The sequence below is a fragment of the Apteryx rowi genome, unplaced genomic scaffold, assembly GCF_003343035.1.
Source record: "Apteryx rowi isolate R43461 unplaced genomic scaffold, aptRow1 scaffold_164, whole genome shotgun sequence".
NCBI classification, from domain to species: Eukaryota; Metazoa; Chordata; class Aves; order Apterygiformes; family Apterygidae; genus Apteryx; species Apteryx rowi.
The window spans coordinates 203,004-217,505 of record NW_020447908.1 but is presented as its reverse complement, the minus strand read 5'-3'; the positions used below and the strand labels follow the sequence as shown (position 1 = coordinate 217,505).

Below are 14,502 nucleotides of genomic sequence, written 5' to 3'. Positions count from 1 at the left end.
CAATAAACTAACTTCAGGCTTATTTCTGGCAACCCTTGCCTTGTGTTCTTTTTTGTATCTTTATTCCATTCATATTAGAAAATCCACAGATTTTATTAAGGTATTTTTAAAGAAGAAATTCAATCTGGAGTGATTCTGTTTCTGATTATGGAGTCACTCCAAACCTGAAGCTCATTGAGCAATTTAAAAAAGTGTGTTTGAGGGTAAAAAAACTCGAAGAAAGTACCAGGCAGACTTATGGTGTGATTGCAGTATTGATATTTTGAATCTAAGCTTTGACATTTATTTCAAAACAAACAAGAAAAGGAAAGGACAGACAGCTCTCATTTAGCAGAGACTGGTAGGCAGACGGCATTCAGATGAACTTAGGGTTTAGCATCTTGCCAGCCAAAGGAGCAATCTAGTTTTTCCACCAAAGAAAGGATTTCACGTCCACAGATAGAATTCATGCAAATCCATTACCAACAACAAGCAACCACTATTTTCCTAATTCTTTTCAGTGAAACGGTCCAAAAGACGTCAACACCTCAAAGAAGACAATCATATCACATGCCCTCTAGAGATCCCCTGTAGATACCAATCTCCCTTCGCTGATACTTAACTGAGGTTTTCTGTTTCTTTTGTCTTAGCAAAAACATTAACCTTAAAGGGAGGGGTAAAAGGAAGGGAAAGGAGAACTGTAATATTTTCCCTATACAAAAAATGACACACTAAGGAAACTAGCATTTGGAGATGAATTTTCAAGCTGCCTTGCCCATGCATGACCACACATATCTCATATATATGCCCAAATTGCATATGCATATTAGCAGTTTGAAGGCAGACCACTACTTAATCAGCTACAGTGTGTGTGCAGGTACGGGGAATGTGCAATTGTGGAAAGATTAATAAATTACTGACAGAAGCAAAATCTCTGTTTCTCAGACAATGGCACATACAGGAAGAAAAGTGCTTCCACTTTAAAAGTTCCATGTTTGGTATAGTTGTATCAGTCAGCCTGTTTTTTGCAGTTGAATATTTTCTAGAGCTCTTGCACTGTGCAACTAAAATCCATTTATGTTGTACTGCATAAAAGCAAATACTTCACATGAATGATGAGTTTACAGTAGCACACAGAACAAAACAGAACAAAGTGACCTTGGTCCTTCATATACAGGGGTCTTCCTCCTTTTACAAAATATTATGATTTTTTTCAACTGGTAATTTCAGAGTATTTTATTAGGTGCATGTCCTTGGCTGTTTGTCTGTAAGCCCTTATGGAGATGAACATCTGTTCCTGAGGATATTTATATAGAAGAAAGAGGATTTCAATATTTTATCCAGATACAAACTTGCAACAYGTGCCTACTGCCAGTGGCATCAAGCTTTCATAGATATCGGTTCTTATGTGCAAGGACCATGTTACTGAAGTGGCTGATGGTCTGCAATGCTTAGCACCTATCTCAAGACTGTCAATTGACTTCAACAGAAAAGCATCTAGAACGCTTCTGGAGGCTTAAATGAGCAACTGCAGTATTGAATTAAACTATAATAAATATTTAGAAAAATTAGTATTCTCCTGGCACAGATGGAACCAAAGATGAGTTCAAGCATTGTACCTTGTGAAAGCTGGGGGATGGCATACTCAGCCCAAAACCAACATGCCAGTTTGGCGGTTTCTGCTACATAGGATGAGCGACGAGGACAATTAATAGCTCTTCTACAACATGCATGTTGGTGTAAAGCATGCAAATTCCATGCAACGAATCTTCCCACAGGGTTTTGTAGGCTCAGCCTTGCAAACAAGACCCAGCTCTGCAGCAAAGGCTGCTACAGCCTGGATTGGCTCTGGCATGAAGTCTGCCCCAGGTATGCTGTTCCCTCAGCATGGGCTATGGGCCAGGAGGGGATGCCTTAGGGCTCAGCCGCTTGGGGAAACAGTTCACGCAGTGTCTTACAAAGCAGGGGCTGGAGGAAGTAGGCTGGAGCTGTGGTGTGAGCAGCACAGAGCATGAAGGACTCCACCAGCTCCTTGGCTGATGTAGCAGCTAGAGGCAGCACAGAGCTGCTGAAAACTATGCTTGGTGGTTGCTTCAACCCCAAGCATCCTGCAAAGGAGGCTGAGAAATTCATGGGCAGGAGGCTTGAAGTACTCTCAGCTGTTCTAAGCATAAACACCAGAGTAGCTTGGATTCTGTTATGTTTGTTGTTAAAAAGGTTAATGGTTAAAAAAGTAATTTGAAACTTTTTCTCAGAAAGATCTAGTTCTAAGTGAAAGGATTAAGCCATATATATATGTATGTAGTTATCATAACTTAATAAAGTTAATAAGCACATGGAGCACACAAATGAGATTTGACTGGCTCTCTTGTTTTGATTATCTAGTAATAAATGCATAAGTGACAGCAGAAAAGAAGGAAATAAAGAAAAAGTGGCAGCCATACGACCAGATGAAACACATGGAATTTGATTCTGATGCATTCCACCCTTTTTCCACATGCATTCCACGGATTTCAAACAGCAATGATTAATAACAAGCCTAGCACTTAGATAAGGCTGGGGAGATTTTAACATTTATTCCTAAGTAAGAGAAAAGGATCAACAGATTTTTTTGCCACTTTGGAGCCTGATTAGGTCCTTCAACCATGATTATCAAGTTGCCAAGAACTCAGGATGTGTAGGGGCCCCTAAGCAGGATACCTGAGAGTCCCATTGTGTGCAAAGGTTCAGAAATAAAAGATTTTCCCCTCTTTCTTCCCTTTGCTAACTACCACTCAACATGTTTTTAAGCTTTCTTGCAGACAGCAAACCTCACAGGAAACACCAATGTGACCATTCTTATTGATGGCTAATGATGCATTGTTTTTATATGTCAGTTAGTAATTTCCTATAGAAAGCAAAAGAAGCAGAAGGAATGTTTAAAATATATGAATGAGTTTTCAATATTATTATTATTTATCTAATGTGCTCAAGACTTTCTCCTAGTTTTTGCCAATACAAATAGAATCTACATCACAATTAAGAAGTGTTAGTCAACCTATACAGTTAAGATAAATCTCTGTTTTTCCACCTAATGAAATTAGTTAATTATCCTATTAGGATAAATTGTTATTTGTAAACAGTAATTCATATGAATAATTCCAATCTGTTCAGGGATCATGTACCATTCAGCTACAGGCCTGATAAAAAATAGCAAACAACAAGCCTAAGTAGATCCATTTAACTGAAAGACTGTCTTCATGGGCACAAGAGTTTGCAGGATTTCTGCTATATTAACAGAACAAAGCCAAGACAGCCAATCTTGGTGAAGAATGCTATGTTTAATGATATAGAAGAAGAGCCACTAGACAGAGACCAGTAAACTCATTTCATGTGTAACATATTCTAGAAGGGACTTAGGTCTTCTAAGGTGAAATCTGAGTGCATTAAAACACCATGCCACATATTAACGCTTAACTATAATCAGCTTGAGACACAGCACATGCTCAGTTTCCTGGGAAATTCCACTTTAAGTGCATGTTAAACTAATATTGACTTTTCCACTAAACCAAAATCTCTTATTTGTGCCCAGAAGACTGAAAAAACAATAGACGTGGGAAGCAGAAGAATTAATCTTCCTGACCTTTTCTTTTTTTATGCCTTTGGGAGTCAGTCTTTGTGTGTGTGTCTAATAGGGAATGTGAGCTATTCACTTGCAATGATTCTTAGATTATGTAGAAGTCCTTTACTGTATTTTTTTGTTCTTTCTTTTGCATTCTCCACATTCAATGAACTCCACAGAGTATTATTAATAATGTCTTTAAAACATTATCTTTTTACCTGTATCCATTCTCTGATAGAATCTTCCCCTGGGGTCCATCCATTTTCAGGGTAATTTAGTCGGGACCTTTCTGAAGACCAGATAGTGCTGTACTGGGAGGAGACAGTGATTTGGTCAGAGTGAATTTCTCCTGACTCCATACCTAGTGGTTCCATGCACTGGAAATCTGAAGAAAAATAAATTACCATCATTACCATGGTCAGCTTTCTGATTTAGACTTTGAATAATGAGAACGTTTTCCTGCTTTGAACATGAATATCTAAAGAATTTATTTTTATGTGACTTGGAATTCTTTAGCAACTCTAAGTGAGGCAGTATTGGGCTTATGGTGTCATTCCTAATACTGTCATTCGCGTTGCCATGGCAATTCCTGCAATAATAATGCTATACAAATATTTTTAGCCCAGCTTTGTAGCCATTTCAATATAGGACAATAGAGTTCTCTTTCCTAGGGTAGCACAGGCATTTCTGTGGATTCATAATATAAAACAATGTGTGTTCAACCTATAATTCTGCACAAAAGTAGGAAAGACAAACCAGATGACTCAACAAAATAATTTTTATTTTAAAACTATTTACTGTAGTGCAATAAAGTATAAAATGTTTTTAAAGTATCATTAAAAATACAGCTATTCTCTTTGGATCCTGGACACTGGAAGGAAATAAAACAAAAAATTTGCATCCAGGCCAGATTAATATTGACCTAAGGGAATTACTGTCTCTTCTGTAACGTGCTGTATTTTAAATGAGTTGATCATCCCCATCCAATCTCTTTTTGTTGACACAAAAATTACCTAGATAATTCAGAATCAATTGACAATCTAGTCAATATACTGAGTTCAAAGGCTGATAGGGCATGGAGATTAAATTCTTCTCTCATGCCTGCAAAAAGCTAAGGCTCCAACCCCTGCCAAAGCAACGAATGCTGGTGGTTGTAGACAGATCCTCATACCCAGCTGCTCATGCACCGCTCTGTCAGAGGTTTACCACCCCCATTGCAGGGGCAGAAGAAAAGGACATGTGCCTACACTTCAGTCTGGGCACTTCATAGTCCAGTATATGTTAGTATAAATTGCCTTCACTGAGAATTTAAGGTAATGAATTAAAAGACTAATATGAGTTGGCCAATGAGCTTTTAATAAGTGAAGTTTTGATTTTTCAATGCAAATTAAAATATTCTGAAAAAATATGCTTGAAAACTTTTAAAGGGAAACCAAAAATTTCTATACAGAAATGCTATCAGGGTGCCTCATAGGAGTTGTAGCTAGGGTGCCCCATATATGAATTACCAACCTTGCTGCTGAAACTGCATTTCCCATAGTGCACTACCCTTTCACCCATTTCTGGACTGCTTCAGTGTACTCGGGTCCTTGGAATCTAAGCTGAACTACTTTAGGGTAAGACTCAAAGTAAATAAATGTCTGCTTGGAATCAGAAGGAGAGCCGTGAGCCACTATGAAGGACTCAAGGCATGCTAGGTGGGAGTCATAACATCTAAAAGTAGGTGTCTAGTCTGAGCTAGACATGTGGGCCTCCCCTATAGTCTAGTGAGAGAGAGAGGTGCCTCCTGAGGCCTTTCAGGTGTCTGAGGTAGGTTGAGTTATCCTCTGGTACTAACAACACAAAGACCAAAGGTGGCTGATATTAAGTGAGAAGAATCACTCCTCTGTTTAAGAAAATGATCGTAGAAGATGTTTCTTGTTATCAGTTAAAACAGATTTCATTGCTGAGGGAATTAGTGTGCACATGCACTAGTCTCTCTTGTTGTATAGTCCCCTATTTAAGGGATGGAGGCATTCCAGCATAGCAGATACTATTAATATTGGTTCCAGCATGTTGCTTCTACAGCACAGAGGGAGGATGACTGTGGAGCAAGTGGCCATGGGGACCCGCATTGCCTGTGCTAGCTAACGAAGGGGCAGGAACAGCAACTCCTAAGGAGAAGCCAGACGAGACAGAGGTACGGCCTGAGAGAGAGGGAGGACGATACTTGCCACCGCAGAGGCTGGGGTACGTCCCGTTCCCTCCTCCAGGCTACGTGCTTACAAGGAGGTGTTGGAGAGGTGAGTGCAGAGGACAGGTGGGGAAGAGGGAGGTATAATTTCAATTTACTGATTTTTCTCTTGTTAGCCTTCTTTGACTAAACAAGTATATTAAATCTGGGCAAATCTGAATCTGGACAGTAAGTCACAAAAAGGAGAGAGTTTGATTCAAGCTCCAAGTGCTTCATCATCAAGCAAAGCAAGGAAATCAGCAAGGGCATGGCATAACACTGCCCATTTTTCTCCTGCTCCTCCCTCACTTGGTTTCATTCTCTGTCCAAAGGGTAAGCATGAAAATGAGGCAACTGGGAGAAAAATCAGAGACAGAGAACAGAGCTTAAATGGCTTATGAAATGGTTTAACAAGACTGTGTATATTAATTGTGTCCTTTTTACTCAAAAAATCGATCATCAAAGCTTATTCCATGTAATAAAAGAAAGCTTTGGATAGTGCATTCTTTGTCCATATTTCACTGTTTTAATGCAACTGTCCAGTTGCTCTGCATTCCTGGTTTCCTTGGTCAGCACAGTTTTTCACAATAATTCTTCCAGCTTCCTGTTAATACTGAGAAATAGAACTGTGAGGAGAAATCTGCTTCTTGCATTGATTTTCAAAGGGTAGCTGTTCTTTGAAAAAAAAAAAAAAAAGGAAAAAGAAAAACAAAACCAGTCCTTTCCCACTATCTTATTTATTTAAGGTTTCTTTAAAGTTCTATGTGCTACCTGGTGTGCAAGAAGACATAACAGAGAATATTTTCCAAGAATCTCTGCAGGATGGATAAATACTGACCTTCTGATACGCTGCTCTGTGACACGCTGTAGTTTGCTGAGAATCCCTCTTTTGCTATTGCACTGTCGGTGTAAAATACCATTGAAAGAATCCCCGTTGATGAGCGAACGCGGCCTGGGTTGTTCTGCCCACAATAACGCCCTATGTGCGGGCCAACTGAAAAGAAACAAAATATAACAGTAAACCACCTCTTCTCCTACTACAATAGATGCCACTACAATAGCCTCCTAAAGAGATTCCCTCAGCAGGAAATAGCAAGCCTCTACAACAGTTTAAAATCACAATCTCACCAATAACTTAGCAATGAACAATAAATTGCTTATCCTACCATGGAAGGCTCACTTCTACATTACAGGTAGCACTCCACAAACCTCCAAAGAGGTAAAGAACTAGATTTTCAAAAGGTGTCTTTTAAAGTGCACGGTGAGCAACGATGCACAAAATTACATGTATAAAACAGCAGAAGTGTTTTCCAAAGTGCGATTGAAGCACCTAGTTATGATCAGGACATTGAATAGTCCAATTTACCCACAAGCTTATAAGATGCTGAACACCCTTAGCTCTGGGAATAGGAGTTCAAACAGCACCTTTCAGGATTTATGCCCAATGCTGCAGATAATCTGTTAGTTTCATAGCAAATTTAGAAAAATGTTTTTGCATTCATATTGACGCAATGAGCAACAGCTCTTTATACCCTCCTATTTAGGCTTTCAGCACATCCTCATGGATCTTTCTCCCATATGCTCAGTATTCAAGAATACTGTTAAAAGAATTCTTGAGGAAAATCTTAATCCATTAAAAAGAGCAAGGATTTCTTAAGTATATCTCCATGTCACAGGACACATGCACATACACACATACATGATCTCTCTGCCTGTTAATAATATATAAACCAATTCCTGATATTTTTCTGGATTGCCTGTGCAGTGAGATAATCTGTTCCCTTAATTAAGCTACTCAATTCACAACCAGCATATGTGGCCTTCTAGCACTTACGCATTCCCTACAGATAGGTCCCTAGGCTGTTGAATAGTGATACATCTGTGCTTACAAACAATAAGAACAGATAATGCTAAAACCCATGCAAAGAGTCGATCACAATACTAATCATAAGACATCATTCTAATGCTTACACCACTGGCTTTTCAGGCTTACATTAACACCTCATCATTTCTCTAGGAAGTCCTTTAACTTTCAGTTTAAAATATAAAATGTTTATATATCCCAATTATTCACAGTTCAAAGAAAATCCTCAGCTAACATAATTTTGTAGTCATTTATTGGCCTTTTCCAACAAATAAAACAGTTCCAACTTGGAATAGCTTTATTATATAAGCTACACATTTCTGTAAGGCCCCAGTGTTGCCAGAAAGAAGAAGCACGGATGATACAGCTCTTGCTGCCAGCATTTATTTTTCTAACCATGTTCTGGCCATAGTTAGTCTTCAGTTGCCTTGGCAATCCCATGGCGTTTAAAATACCTGCCAGTTCAACCCTTTTTCACCAGGGCTGTTCAATGTGGTACTGCTGGAATGAAACACCCTACAGAGGATATGAGCTGGATTCTTTCTTATCCTGGAAATCATTAAAGCTTTATGGTTCTATCATCTGAAGTGAGAAAGTCGTCATTCTGGAGTGCTAGCATTACTGCCTTTTCAAAAATATGAAATAACACCCCCGCTTCTGGCTCCAATTGCCCCAGTTGTATTTCTTTTTAATTTTGGATGTGCAGATGGCTCTGACCCTGCTCTCTCCCATGATGGCCTCTCACCATTACAGCTGCTGATCTTGCTCTGAACTGCAAGAGACTAGGAAGGATGAGGCCACCATGTTACGGCGCTCTGAGCCTCCCTCCTCCCATTTGCTGCAAGGAAGGCCTCTTTGAAACAGAAAACAGAAGGGAACTTTGTTTAAAGCAGACAGGCTTTAAGATTCCCCATGACTCACTGGTTTATAATTTTTAAGACACATTTAATGATTCTGCATTTCAGCCTCCCAAAGATTGCCCCTGCTATCATGGCACTATTCCCTTTACTGGCTTGTGTAGATGTAAGAGCCAAAAACTTTGCGAACATGACACAAAGAGGTATTGAATTTTTTTGCACAACATGTAAACCTTAGCCTACTGAGCTAATGTGGTATTGATCTGAGCAGAACTGGATGAAACAGAGATTCTTATTCGTCTTATATAAATAGCTAACACACTCAAAGTTCCCCTTTTCCATTTAAGTCTCAAAAAGTTTTGAAAGATAATAAATTATCTGATGTTTCAGGTGTCACCACATCAAATAAATGCAGTGTAGGGGACACTGTCTGAGCAATAATCCAGGGGGATTATACTGCCAGCTGCCTGAGTAGACTCTGCCACTGCTTTTTTGTAGTGTCTTCCTGACCCGTCTTCTTTATGAATTGAGGGGGTAATTTCCTAAATTCTCATACTGATATAAAAGACCATATATGGGTCAAAATGGGAATTCTAGACGAGCAGGTACTGAAATGTGATTAGGCCTAGAAAGCTCTTTGCAGCCTTATGGGCAGACCATCATGCCACTTTGTCGGCTTCCCCCAGGAAGGCCTGCTCCGAACAGGAGTCACTTGGAAATGTCCTCACTCAGGGTCAGTTCTAGCACCACACAACAGGGACATTTCTCTGAGCCAACGAGTTCTGCTTGACTGCCCATGCTTTAGCTATTTCTGGGATCTTGCCTCCTCTCTCCATCGGCATAGCATGTACAGTGGAAAACTAAGTTACTTTCAAGTTAAAAGATGGAGGGGCAACTAAGAAACCTGTTTTGCAAGCTTTTTCCAAAACACAGAGTCTATTTGAGAACTAGAATAAATCCTTGGACTATTTTGAGTATGTATGGGTGAAGGTTACAGAATCTGATTTATAGTATCTACAGAATATGGCTTGTGGTTTAAGACTAAACAGAAACCTTATCCCTACTAATTCCTCTTCTCTTTTGCTACTGACAACTGATGCATAAAAAATATAATATATTACTAATCTACTATTTGCCCTTCTGACTAAAGAGTAAATTTATTGTCAGGCAATTGTGATACTTGTTGGAATACATATTTGCCCATCCAGTTGAAATCTTATCTTTTGTAATTCAATTAAAAAAATAAAAAAGGAAAGCAAAATGATATATCAGACTTCTAAAATATTAAAAGAAGTGTTACATTAACTAGGCATTTCACTGAATTTTAAAGTTGGTCTATAAAAGTGTGTTGGTGTGCTGTAAACAGTATTTTCAAAGCAGTGTGAATCTTATTGACAAAACATTTGCATACAATTAAGGCTGCTAAAGAGAAAAGAATTGCAAAATGAATTTTGTCCTCCTAGCCCAGTAGTCACTTAATCTGAGCTTGTATATATTCTTATGCCTTAATAGCTTCTCACAAGTGTAGAAGGCAACCACAACAGAGGAGAAAAACACCTAAATTAATAGCAACCTTCATTTGCATTGATGTTAACAACAGAAGTAAAGTGGGTTTTTTTGTTCTATAATTCAGTGCAAGCTCTTCTGGTATTGACCAGAACAATAATACCTAGCCTGTGGTTCTCAAACCATATGTAAACTTCTTTAAATTACTTTTGAGCCCCTAGTAGACAATCTATAGAGCTTCAAAGAAAGCTGCATGATGAATATGTGCAATTCATCACTTAAGCTAGTCCTGGTTTTGAGTGGGCTATTCTTCTTCAAAGTCATCAATGGACTGTTCTCAGCCAAGGCTGGCTGAGGTTTATTTGTGCCTTGGGAAAAGAGGTTTTTGGTGTCTAGTTTATTCATGCAAAATCACATATTTCTGTTCTGTGATCTACCTTTTCCCTTGTTCCAACTCTACCTGTTATCTTCTTCAAAGCATCGTCCTCTTTCTGCACAATATTTGCAAAATGCACCTGTAGTTCCCAAATAATCTCCAACAGGGCCTGTTTCACTTATTGCTGTGCTTAAAAGAAGAGACCAAAGGGTGCATTTGGCATGCAGTTATGCAGAAACAAAGTGCCGGTTTGAGGCTTTCCTGAACAACATGCCTACCATTCCCCTCATGAACAAGCAAAACACTTAGACTATTGCTTAACTTCAGACACATAAGTGTCCCCGAAGAATTCCTTTTGAAGTCAGTGTAACTACTCATATGCTTCAAAGATAAGCACGGGTTTTGCAAAATCAAGATGCAAGTACCCAGCATTTGCCAGATTCAATCTACTCAAAGGATAACTAGGTAGACTTAGGGACTCCATGACTGTGAAGGAGCATTTCAGGATTAACTTCTTCGCAAATGATCATTGTAGTTGCTGGCAAATCTTCTAAAAGAAAATTGTTTTCCATCAGGAAAATGTCAATTAGGAAGAAGCAAAATGTAAGTGGAGGCATACGGATTTTGACATTTAATTTTAAACATCATTTTGAAACTTCATTTAAGAGAAAATACTTTTTTTTTTGCTTTTTGGGGGGCAAGGAAGGGAAAAAAATAAATACTTCACAATTGCACATTTTCTTGAAAACAGCAAATTCAGTTCCTGCTGATCTTTAGTGCCTGTAGCTGATCAAATTCTACCATAAAAACTTTTTACAGATATGGTGAGATTCATCTGCTCTAATTTAGGCATCTAAAACTATAGATGTTATAGAGTTAGTGACCCAGAGCTCCCATTATAGTCAATGGGATAAACACCTTCAGAGGACCATTCGCTGCATCCTAAACCGGATGGCTAAGACAGATCAGCGAGGAAGTGTTGTTCTCCCCTGTCGAGGACAGCGGGACTTGCAGTGCCTGGCTCAAACCGGGACACCTGGCACTCAGCACTGGGTGAGAGTGCCAGGGGACTGCCCAGGTAATCCTGCCCTGGCTGCAGCTACAGCTGTTCTCTGCCAAACCATTCACTATGCTCAGCATCATCCCTGCAAACCATAGCTGTGCAGCTGTGCAGCTGTGGATTTTAATGGAAGGATATATATATATATATTTCAAGCATTTTAAAAGTAATAGTTTATAGTAAACCAAAACAAAATATAAAACTCCTTTTTGTGCACTGATTTACTGCTAAATCCAGATATCTACCATATCCTTAGTACTAGGAATCCTTGTTTTATTCTATGTTTAAATGAAATGTGGCAAAATGGGTGATTTAACATCTAACATAACTGGGCATGTAAGCAGTAGTGCAGTATAACAAAGCAAAACAGATTAATTTTTTATGGCTATGTCTATATCACTAAATGAAACACTGTGGCCAGTGACCATTTTTTGGCTCAGACTAATGGCATGACACAGCTCACTTCCATATGGCTCTGCCCTCTAAAGCAGGATGGCCATGTCCAAAGCGCCAATTGCGGTCCTCCAAACCATGCTTAGGAATTGCTTGGGAAAGTGCAGGTTGACGTGGCCTAAAATAGTGCCAGGAAACGTGCTGGCAATTAAGAAGTACAGACAATGACAGACAGATGCCGTAGTGCTGTTTTAGTTAATAATATAGATTGCAGCGTCAAAATATTTTTTCACAGACTAAAGGAAAATAGGGACAAAGGTCTGGGTGAGTCTCCCTTTGTCAGAGGCAACCATAATATCTAATCTTTTTCAGAACTTACTACTTCCATCTGTATGCAAATTAGATTTATTTTGGCTTCTTTCTCCCTTTTTTGTAAGATTATCTGGATTCTCTCTTTCAGATATCTAGAAGCTTATTTTAATTTCTATCCTCAGTTTCCTGTGTAAACTTTGCTCTTCAGTTGAAATAGTTCTTCTCCCTCCCTAGTATTCATCCTGTGATATATTTATGGAGAAGCAATGACGTCCTCTCTGCCCTTATAGTGCTAAGTTAAGCAAGAGAAAGAAACTTCTGGCTACGGAATCATCCTACAGTGAATCATGTATCAAACATTTTTGTAGGACTGCCACAAGCTCCAACAGTTTGTGTCTAAGGAAACATTTCTTTCTAGTCTACAGAATCAGATGACTATTTACAAATGTGTAAACGTACTGGATGTCAGGATCAGTTTGGGTTTGGATAGTYTGTGAGGGAACTGGAAAGCTGATAATGCATGTTGTTAATTGTTCTTTGGTATGGCTCAGTCACTTTTCTGAACCAGAAAATTAACACTTTGAAACCCTCTGACACTAATAATAATGCATTTCTTTCTGATAATGTTACACATAAATTGATTGATTGGGTCATTTTTTCACATGTCAGTTTAAATCCAAGTTCTCCAGGAATTTAGCTTGGAAAGATTTGGCTTATATGCAAATAAACCTATTATTAAATGTTCCAGACATCGTTATTGTATTGTTACAATACTGTTTTCCTAACTGAGGAATTAAATACTAAATCATCTTTCTACTACTGTTAAGGCTCTTTCTTCACTATTTACTGGAGTGCTAAAAGAGCCATGATAAACTTATTAAACCTAAAACAAAAGGAAAAACAAACATGTAAAAAATCAGATACCTATTTACTGCAGCATCAATAAAAGCTTTAATTGGAATGACATTGTGGATTAATCTAAGAAAAGAGGCAAGTTCAAATGTGCTATTAAAATATGTTCCTAAAGTTATATGTTTTCATTTAAATGAAATATTAATATAGGATTAGCAGTTTGTAGAAACCACCACTGCTGTTCATAAAAGCAAAGAAAATATCTATTAAAATGGGCTATCACACCAGCGGAAAACTGAAATAGCTGTAATTAGTGCTCGACACAAACGACATGAATCCTGACTTGCTGGATTTTGCTACAAGTTACAAAAGAAAGAAGAAGAACATCTACAAGATGCTTCTCTTTATCAGCTTGCAGCATACATGGAGACACTGAAAAAAGGCATCAAGAGCAATTGGTTTAACATTGCTGCTTCTACAGTCTGAATAGACATTTTGGCACCCTAAAGGTTAGGTACTCGGCTTTAACAGTGCCTCGTGGGCTGGACCCTCAGCCTGTCTAGCCAGAGTCTTTTGAGAAATGCTACACGGCTGCCCTAACTGGAGGGAACTTGGATGTTGCAGACCCATTGCCATACAAGAAAAAGTGGAGAAATCATGTGGCTGTTGCGTGCATCAGTCTCGGTGTAAAATAGGGATAGGAGACTGGGCATTGGGTGAAATGAGGGCTCACTGGCTCCATAGATGTAGCTGGTATCTAGCTATGCACTTAATGAATTTAAACACAAGGTCAAGTGGGGTCAACAACTAAGTGGAAAATTACTGAAACGGCAAAGAATAAGTTCCAGAAGGGTATCCAACTGGCAGCCTGGCATGTGTGCCCAGCTACTCAGTAGAAATTATAAATTAACACATTAAGATAAGACCTTTGGATTTGCTTATACTGCTGTAAGAGGAACCCTGCAGGGCACCTAAGCTAGCTGAATGGCTAACTGCAGGACTGTTCATTGAGCTGGGTAATCACTTAGTGACTATGATTTCAATTGTACAGATGCCACATTTGCTCTGGTAAAGAAATTCTCTGCTTTCACAGCTGGGCTCTAACCTGGTTCCTCCTCAAGCTAGAAGGGTCGTACCTAAAGCCCAGTTTGGGCTAACCTAGTAAACCTAAACCAGGGTGTAGGAAACTACCGGACAACACTCGTGTTGCCTTCAGAAGTCTGGGGACCCTTTATAAGACTTCCACATGTAGTTTATTTTAGCATAGATCCATCACATATTACCTCTAAAAGCAGATTCTTCACCCAAACCAACTGTTCAAAATTAAGCATATTTCATTAAAAAATCATTCACACGGTAATATGCCTTACTGAATGAATTTATAATGTATTTCTCCCATTAATTCAACTCATCTCACATAAATCAAACAAGGACCTCTCTACTATGACATTTAAAAGAATGAGAATATGCCTTCTGCAGCCCACTATAAA

The 14,502-nt window shown here is 38.8% G+C and overlaps 1 protein-coding gene across 1 annotated transcript in view; it reads right to left on the bottom strand.

Moving 5' to 3' along the window:
- The window catches only part of NRP1 (neuropilin 1), a 114,946-nt gene that overhangs the window by 48,600 nt on the left and 51,844 nt on the right, over window positions 1-14,502 (bottom strand). Inside the window, exons 5-6 of the mRNA XM_026060074.1 lie at window positions 6,631-6,786; window positions 3,799-3,965 (exon numbers count right to left, since the gene is read on the bottom strand). Of these exons, the coding sequence (XP_025915859.1) occupies window positions 3,799-3,965; window positions 6,631-6,786 (323 nt within the window). The remainder of the gene's footprint in view (window positions 1-3,798; window positions 3,966-6,630; window positions 6,787-14,502) is intronic.